Source organism: Vollenhovia emeryi, unplaced genomic scaffold (genome assembly GCF_000949405.1).
Source record: "Vollenhovia emeryi isolate VEMERY1.0 unplaced genomic scaffold, V.emery_V1.0 DF939127.1, whole genome shotgun sequence".
Lineage (NCBI taxonomy): Eukaryota > Metazoa > Arthropoda > Insecta > Hymenoptera > Formicidae > Vollenhovia > Vollenhovia emeryi.
The window spans coordinates 20,159-28,723 of NW_011967239.1; the positions used below are offsets into that span (position 1 = coordinate 20,159).

Here is an 8,565-nt window from a genome sequence, read left to right on the forward strand (position 1 = left end):
GGTAGCACACAATACGTCCCGTACGAATATAGGAAAATAATTATCGCGTATAATCATCAATGTAATAATTATCAATAATGTAATAATATATGATATAATCGTAATTAAGATTGCGTGTGTGTGTTTCTAGTTTCTTTATATATATATTATATGTATGTATATGTATATACATGCAATGTACTGTGTGTTGTATGTTGTGTGAGAGTGTATATATATAATATATACATATATAAATATTTTACAAGGGGGAGAGTGTGGGGAGGGGCAGGGGGCTAAGAAGACCAAATCAAATGGCGCTAATTAAGCTCTCTATTAAGATCCTTTACAGATACGAGGACGATATCTGTCTGCGCGGTCGTGATTGCCTGATCGAAACCCCGAACATAACTTGATGAAAGTAGGAATAATGTACACTTTTCTCTAATGTATGTGTGTGTGTGTGTGTGTGACGCGCACGTCTCCGCTTTCCACCTCCCACGCACTTTACCGACGTCTTACACTCGTTCTCTCACTCAAATATCTTCAAAAAAAAGGATAAGATTATAATATTACTCGCAACATAATAATCATTACGCAGTAAAATAGTAACATCGTTACTGTTACCATTATTAATTACCATCTATGCCTATTATAAGTATTATTATTACGATAATCATTATCATTACCGATTGTAACTGTTATCGTGTACCGCCAATAATATCATCAGTGTTAACAATAACAGTAACGATGATATTAATAATAGCTTAATAGAATAATAGCGAAAACATCGCGCGACGCAATTCCGCGATTCAACCATTTTGATCGATGCACAAAATGGCAGGGGGGAGCGGGAAGGGGCGAAAAAGAAATAAAAACCGTAAAGAGTCTACGAAAGAACCAGAAAGTAGCGAGTGCTTTCCGATCAAACTTCGCGCTGTGACGCCCTTAAGGGGCGACAGCACCCTTCGCTTATCTTTGGAAGTCATGCAGGAACATACATCATCCCGAAATGATCGAAAAGAATGTTATATAAAAAAAAAACAATCTATCTAAAAATAGATAATTATATACATTAACCGACAATCTCTTTCGCTCGTAAAACATAATTTTTGAATATGCGCGTGCAAATAAAAATTCCACCGTCCGCGTTTTTCGCCTCCTCGATAAACTATGCCGAACTTGGACTTGGTGCCTCGTCAGAAATTTAGGTTCCCGCTCGTTCTTCTCTTTATTTTTCGGGCGGTCGGCCTGGCGGGAAAATGGGCCTGATATATGTATCTGCTATAAATATAATGTCTCGAAAATATTCTCGAAGCTCCTTAATAGACTTCTTCTCTTTTTTTTTTACTTTTACTTTTAGTCTCTTCTCTTTATCCTTTAGCACTCGCGAAATATAAAATTGTATCCCGTGAACCATTGGACCGCGCTTAGTAACTATGGGCCGTCGTGATCCCGCCAATCCGCCTGCGTTTTCTCTCCATCAACTTTCCCGATGTTGCGCCAACAACAAAGACATCGGAAACGAGACAACGCGATTTTGTAAATTGAACGAATGATAATTGGTCCTACAGTCTCGGAGAAATGCCGTCGGTCATCCACCGGTCGGGTGACGTGCGTCCGTCACTTGGGAGAATTAAATTTAGATCGGATATGTATTAAAACTACGCGATCGTGTTTCGAACTTGGATTTGATAAGGGTCCCTTCGAATCGGGAATTCGAATTTCGCAAGTTCGCTTCGCCAGTTTATCGAGAAAATGAAATCCGGGATCGGGGGTGTGTCGCCAATTACACACTTTCCTGTTGCCAAATAGCAATCCGCTCGAGTACCTCTTCATCGAATACGGGGGAAGGGGGGAAGAGATGCATTTGAGACATGAGGCGAATCAAATCACTGGTTAAAACTCGAGCAACAAAGCTGCCGCGACGCGTTCAGAGTTCCTCCCGACGCGATTTGCACATCGAGAAGCGATCGTAATAAACGGGAACAGATTAAAAAGAAACCTCGTCCGAGGGAGTAACGCGAACGCACGAATGGACCGTTCTCAAAAGTAGGAAAGCGCGGGGAGCATACATGTTTCTTTCGGAACTAAATTCAACGGACATTTCGTCGTGTGTTGATTCGTTACATCCTCTCATATCCCTCCTTTTTTTCCCTATTTGTAATCTCTTACCCGATTCTGGACAAGATCTGTGGTAGCAAAAATTGGGACGGGCCGATCTACCGCGAGCTTAACGACGGTAGACCACCCTCAAGACGGCGGCACTCACAAATATCTATTTACAAAAATATACACATGAGCAACTTGCTTGTCCGCTTGCGCTTGTTCTTTCTCTCTCTCTCTCGCTCTCGCTCTCATTGTTTCCACCGTTAGCATCTCGTGCCGTGCGCGCAAGAGGATGTTCGCCCCTTCGGAGTCCGGTGTACAGGCGAGATTCGTTCGCGAACAGCAATCTCGAATGCTGTGCTACTTATCATTCGCGAACGTAATCTTGCCCGACACCGTACTTCACCGTCGCGCACTTTTGGCGCGATTATCTCGCTGTTCTTCCCTCGCTTGCATTTTTAAATCATACTATTGGTATATGCGTGTATGTGGTATGTTATTAGTTTTCCTTCTTTTCGCGATCGCACTAGAACCTCTACTTGTCTCGCCCGGTTAACTCTAGGTAAATGTAAATAATATGTATTGGTATAGTCGCATCTGTTTACTGCTTTTCCTGTTTGCATATTATACTCTAGTCTAAGTTACTTACCCCGTGATCTATCTACAAAAAAGAGTCGTGTGCTTCGCACGCAAACGTTACGACTATAGTTTAACTATAGCATCGCTTGATCCTGGTTGTTGATCCTGTTGCTCGCGCATCTCCCCACCGAAAACACTCTAATCCTGCCCGCTCTCTTTCTCTATCTCTCGTCCTCATTTTATCACGGTACCCTCCCCTATTCGCGAATACAACTGTTGTCTGTTCCCCTATACTGAAACGCGGCGCCGGCGCGCGAGATGCATTATCTCCGTTCGCGTCATTAAATATATTGTTATCTTTATAACTATTTATATATATTTATATAGGTAATAAACTATATATATATTAAATATGTATATATCCAGTTATATTCATCGCATTCGAATCGCCGAAACGATACTCATGCTTCAGGTAACGTCGGGTGCACCGTGAAGCGAGAACACACGGGCGCTTTTTACGTGGCACTTCTACTACCCCCCATTTAGTGGTTTTACTTTTTCTCTTTTTTTCCTATTCAGTTTTTCTCTTTTTTTCCCTCAGAGCTACCCCCCCCCCCTTTCCCTATTTTCCTTCCTATCTTCCTCCGATTTTCCTCCCCTAACCGGAACTCGTGTCGATATCTATGCGTTAACTTACAAAAGCGGACACTTCGGAAAAATAGACACGAGTTATCACTGCGGCTCGCAAGAGAAATCTAACGCGCTCGCGTCGTCACACGCGAGCGTCTCGATATCATTCCCGCCCCGACGATTCTCCACTGCGCCTCGAGAGTAAGTAACACGTGCTCTAAACAAAGTGCACGAGGTTCGTTTATGCACCGTGGTAAGATAAAGCGACTTCTCTCCCCCTCGGTCGGCCGCCTTTTCCCTCGCCCCTCAGGCACGCGCTTTGCAATTGACTATAAACTTGCTGCTAAATTTATATCAAGAATGCCTCCACGTCGTCCGACTAAAGGAGACCTCACACGAGCTGCTCTCGTTTTCTCTCCGTTTTTTTCCCCTAGATTGCCGTGACCCTCGTTATCGATTCGATCGCACCCCCGAGACCACTTCTCGCAGAGAAAATAGTCCGTGATTTCGCTATATCACCACTATCGCACCTTCCTGTCTCTCACGTCTCTACGCACCGTTGGCTGCCGATTGACGTCACAATGATTGACGCAACGATGCTACGCAACTACGTGTACATGGTCGGGTATGTGACCATATTTTGAGGAAGGGAAGTAATGTAGTTTGGGGTGGGTGGTCGGGGGCTGTGCCACTGTGGTCAGAGAGCTCGTAACTTCTTTATACCCGCTTGAACGTAACGCACGAGTTCGCGTAGCGAGCTATACGATGTCAGGGGTCCCAATCTCCGGTCCAAGTCGATGAAAAAGCCTGCAAGTGCGAGAGAAAAGAAACGGTCATTAGAAATCGGAACGAGAGACTCAATCGGACGAGACTTTGTTTCTTAACACGTACTTCTATTCTCTTCCTGTTTCGCTTGCTTTATTGCCTGGTCCCATAGGTCGTGACCGTTCGTAAGTAAACCTGAATACTGATTCTGCTTCATCATCGCATTGTAGACCTGCACTGGCACGCTAATATATTGGCCGTTGACCGATGTTGCCGGATGTTGCCCACCGCTACTGTATCCGGAGGAACTTTGACTACCGACGGAACCTACAGAACCGGCGGGCGACGGCGTAGGCGACAGAGAAGGCGTACCTTGTCCCTCCGCCTGAGCAGGCGTAGTCTGAGCTACCGATTGTTGAGATTGCTAAAATCATTTTTTCAACGATTAGTGACTCACGCGCAGATTTACATCTAGGATGAGGATCACAGATCGTAATAAAATAAAAAATTTGTAGTGCGTGTAAGGTAATCGAGAAAAGTTGATGCAGGTGGTAAAAACCATTCACCTTTTGATTGAAATCGTTAACGATCTTCTGGACCTCTTTCACCTCCTGTTTGCGCATATTATAAAGCTTGGAGTACAAGCGTGACTGGCACCAAAGGCTGGAAAAACAAATCGTAGTTTTGAAACGTGTCTGCTCGCGCAACGCTGTACTCGAATTCGACGAGGATGGCAGATGCTACTCACCTCAGAATTGCCAGCTTAGTGTGTATACTGTTCTCGGGTGAGTTGTTGGGTTGACTCTTGAACTTCGACGAGATGTATCTGCGCGACGAAGGGACAATCGCTTTAATTAGCAAGCTGTCTCTCTTTTTGTCGCACGCATATGCGTCTTAATTAGAAATGTACTCACTTAATGAGACTGAGAGTATCTTTGTACATAGTGTACGACGCTTTTTCCGTAACTGGGTCCGATTCCATCGCATCGCCTGTCAGGAGGAAGTACAGAGCGGCCTCTAGATACATCATGCCCTGTGCTGTAAGATCATTCTCCTCGTCGGCATTGTGTTTTAGTCGCTTAGCTTCGGTCAGGTACTGGTCGTGGTCCCTAAAACACGCATTTAAATAAATATTGTATCAAACAATCAATTGGCTCGTCAAGTATATATAAGAATACTGTTATATCGCACTAGATCTAATTTGAACTTAATATTCGATTACGGCAAAGGGGTCTAATCATCGTCGTGCGTAAAACAGACAACTTACCTATCCTGATCTTCCAATATCTCATTTTGAGGATCAAAGTAAGAATAGTAGACGCGCTGTGCTGGAAGAGGTGGCGGTGGCAATAAACTCGAATCTTGTTTCTCGTCCCTTTCGTGATTTGTCGGCTGAATATCACTTTGCTGTATAATTAAAATATACCATGTACAAAGTTTTTCCACGCTACTACAACCATAATTGAACATTGGACTATTAAAAACTGAAATAATTTACAACAAAAGTATTACAACTGTAACATGGCAACTAATTATTACTTACACAACAGTTTTCTTCTCAATCTCTGCTTGTCGATTACAATTACAATGTCGATAAAAGTAATGTATATTAAGTGCAAAACTATAAAAATAAAAGCTGAAACGTAATGGCGCTCAGAAATGCTTAAAGACGCAAAGTTGTAATACTTTTCGGTCGAGCTCACAACTTTCTTCAAAGATCTATTACCTGACTGGACAGTAGCCCGTCGTTCGCGGCATGCCTCCGTTGTCTTTTGCGGCTTCTGTCCTTATGTTCGGACGAACTCTTAGTTTTCGCGTCAACCGAACACTGAACCGGGCTCAAACTGGACACGGAACTACAACTCGGATTACGTTTCCTCTTGGGTGCGTTAACGAGCGCACCGGTAACACTAGCACTACCGGCACCTCCGAGAATAGTACCGCCACTCTTCGAGTCAGATATCGGCTGGCCCTTGATCACAGAACGCGAGCTCCTACCGTCACCCTCGCCTAGCAGTCTGTCGGAACGATGAATCCTCGTGCGATCCGACACAACCTGCTGCTGCGACGGCGGCATATCGATGATCTCACCCTCCTCTGGCGTGGACGGCCTCGGTGGTTGTAAGGTCGCCAAGCTAGAGGACGGCCTCTGCCTCGAAGACGGCCTGGTATCCGGCAATTCCGTACGCTGTCGGAGCTCTTGGCCTCTCGATAGTTGCAGAATTTGCGAGGATATCCTGGCGAGATCGATCTTGCACACGAGGCTCGGTACGCCGTTGACGTGTACGAGCGCTGGAGGGGTGCGCACGAGAATGTTGTTACCACCACCGGACGTACGCGAAGACGGTCTTTTGTAAGGACTGTCCCCGCCCGTCGGTGTATGCGTAGCAGAATTGCTCGTGTACTCCTCCACGTAGATGCCGCATTTACCGCCGCCTTTTCCACCTTTCCCACCCTTTCCACCACCTTTTCCGCCGCCCTTGGACGTGGAGAAAACGTGGCGCAGCGTGTCGCTTTTCTTTTTGTCCTGCACATTGCCCGCGTCGTCCTCTTGTAACTTCGAAGCCTCGCTATCAGAGTTATCTAGCGAAGTCGCTGGTTGTACCCTCGTTGGTTGTACTCGCGGTCTGGGTGGCACACTGACAGTTATAATAATTTCGTCAATACTCATTTACAATTAGTCTACTTACCTTAATCTAGATTAAACTAACTAGAAGAATAGACAAAAAAAGAAGGAACATAATAGAAGAATAGAATAGAAAGAGGAAAAATTTGAAAATCAATTGCATTTTTTAATTAATATCGACCGAATATGTCCTAAAACAAGAATCGCGTTATTATTTTTCCAAAATAATGTATATCTTCGTTAAAACGAGAATAAAATATTTAAAAAAAAACATTAAATCACGTTTCGATGGAGATACATGCGCAATTCGTAACACTCTGCAAATGCTCGCGTGAAAAACAAATCAATAACTAGCGCGTTGAAATAATTGTGAAGAATTTACCGAGCAACTTTGATGCGATTACTCCTTACAGACACCTCCAATTCACTGTCGGAGTCCGAGCCGCCGGCTACGTTGGCCACTCTGGACCTCGATTGCCTGGGCTTGCCCTTGGCGGAATTTTTCTTCTGGTCTTGCTTCTTCGGCGAGTCCAACAGGTTGTTCCGCTTGATGGGGGGCACTCTTGTCCATCGCGCGGCGTCGTCCTCGGAGGCACTATTATTATTTTTCCTGTTCGGCGGCGAACTCTCGTCGTCGCTGGACGAGCTCAGTCTCGATCTCTTTTCGTTTCTCGTCGGTGCTACGGCCGAGACTTTGGTAGGTCGACGATCGCTGTCGGAATCGCTCTGCGATCTCGCGTCGCTGTCGTCGTCGCTCGTGGTCACCGTTTCCTTCGACTTGGGTTGCTTCTTCTTGTTGCTAGTGGCAACCGTTCTCGCCCGGTGGCTGCGTGGCTTGCCGTTCTTCAGGCTCTCCTTCGGACTCTCGTCCGCCGTCCGGTGGCTGCGTTTCGGGCTCTTGTTGGATTTCCTGGGTCGCCCGCGTTTCCTGGTATCAGCCTTCGGCTTCTCCGTCTGGGCGTGATTATCTTCGACCAGCTGATGTACCTTCTCCTGGTCCGAGTGATGATCGCTGTCGCTGAGGGAACTCATGTTATGAGGCCTCTTCATGGCCTCGTCGAGCTGCCAATCGTGGGGCTGTTCCCTGTGCGGTCTAATCGTCTCCGTCGTCAACTCGAGAATATTCTCCCGCCTGGCGTTATCCTGCGAACAGTGCAGTTCCTTCTTCAAAAAGAATTCCATGACATAAATTTCTTATATATAATTTAAACATCTAATTCATAGAGATTTCAATTCTCGTGACCCTATTAATATTTTTTAACAATGGGGATACATGATTGTACTGTGTTTTAAGACTGACGATTTAAGTCAGCGCAGTTCTATTTCGATTTTCACTCACGATATATGACATTCGTGAAACAACGTTGGACCGTTTATTGCGGTTATTACTATGAATGTTATCGCATGCCTCGGTGGACGAATTGGTGAGACGCCCGCCTAGTGAGAGGGAATGTCCAGATTCAAACCCTGACTGAGGTAATGTTTTTCGTAATAAATTTGAAATAAGAATTATTTAGTCATTTAACATCCTGTCGCGGGTTTAGTCCTTATTCCTTGGAATTAATATTTTTTATATTAAATTTGGGTAACTGTAGAATTGGCGCTCCAGCAGGGATCGCGATTTTTGTAGTGGCAATTAACAAAACGAGCTATAAAACGTATGTGCCAGATTTTAATAGAGAGCTTCAAGTTTTTGCGCGAAAAAAATTCATGTTTATTATTTATTCAATATACTCATACAGTCGAAATGAAACGTTGACAAGAATGAACAAAATTCATAGACAGTTCACAATAATCTGGAAGATCAGTTTTGTGGAAATTAGGTCTATGCGTTGTACCGTTCCACGTGGGTCTGCGAGTTTCCACGCGAAACGCGATCC

The 8,565-nt window shown here is 44.7% G+C and overlaps 1 protein-coding gene across 3 annotated transcripts in view; it reads right to left on the reverse strand.

The window, feature by feature from the left end:
- Positions 1-288: 288 nt before the first annotated feature.
- The window catches only part of LOC105568726 (AF4/FMR2 family member 4), a 254,235-nt gene continuing 245,958 nt past the window's right edge, over positions 289-8,565 (reverse strand). For all 3 annotated transcript variants that reach the window (XM_012024593.1, XM_012024595.1, XM_012024594.1), the window contains exons 11-18: positions 7,068-7,828; positions 5,786-6,698; positions 5,327-5,466; positions 4,974-5,168; positions 4,808-4,885; positions 4,626-4,722; positions 4,186-4,483; positions 289-4,101 (exon numbers count right to left, since the gene is read on the reverse strand). In XM_012024593.1, the coding sequence (XP_011879983.1) occupies positions 3,992-4,101; positions 4,186-4,483; positions 4,626-4,722; positions 4,808-4,885; positions 4,974-5,168; positions 5,327-5,466; positions 5,786-6,698; positions 7,068-7,828 (2,592 nt within the window). In that variant the 3' untranslated portion in view covers positions 289-3,991. The remainder of the gene's footprint in view (positions 4,102-4,185; positions 4,484-4,625; positions 4,723-4,807; positions 4,886-4,973; positions 5,169-5,326; positions 5,467-5,785; positions 6,699-7,067; positions 7,829-8,565) is intronic.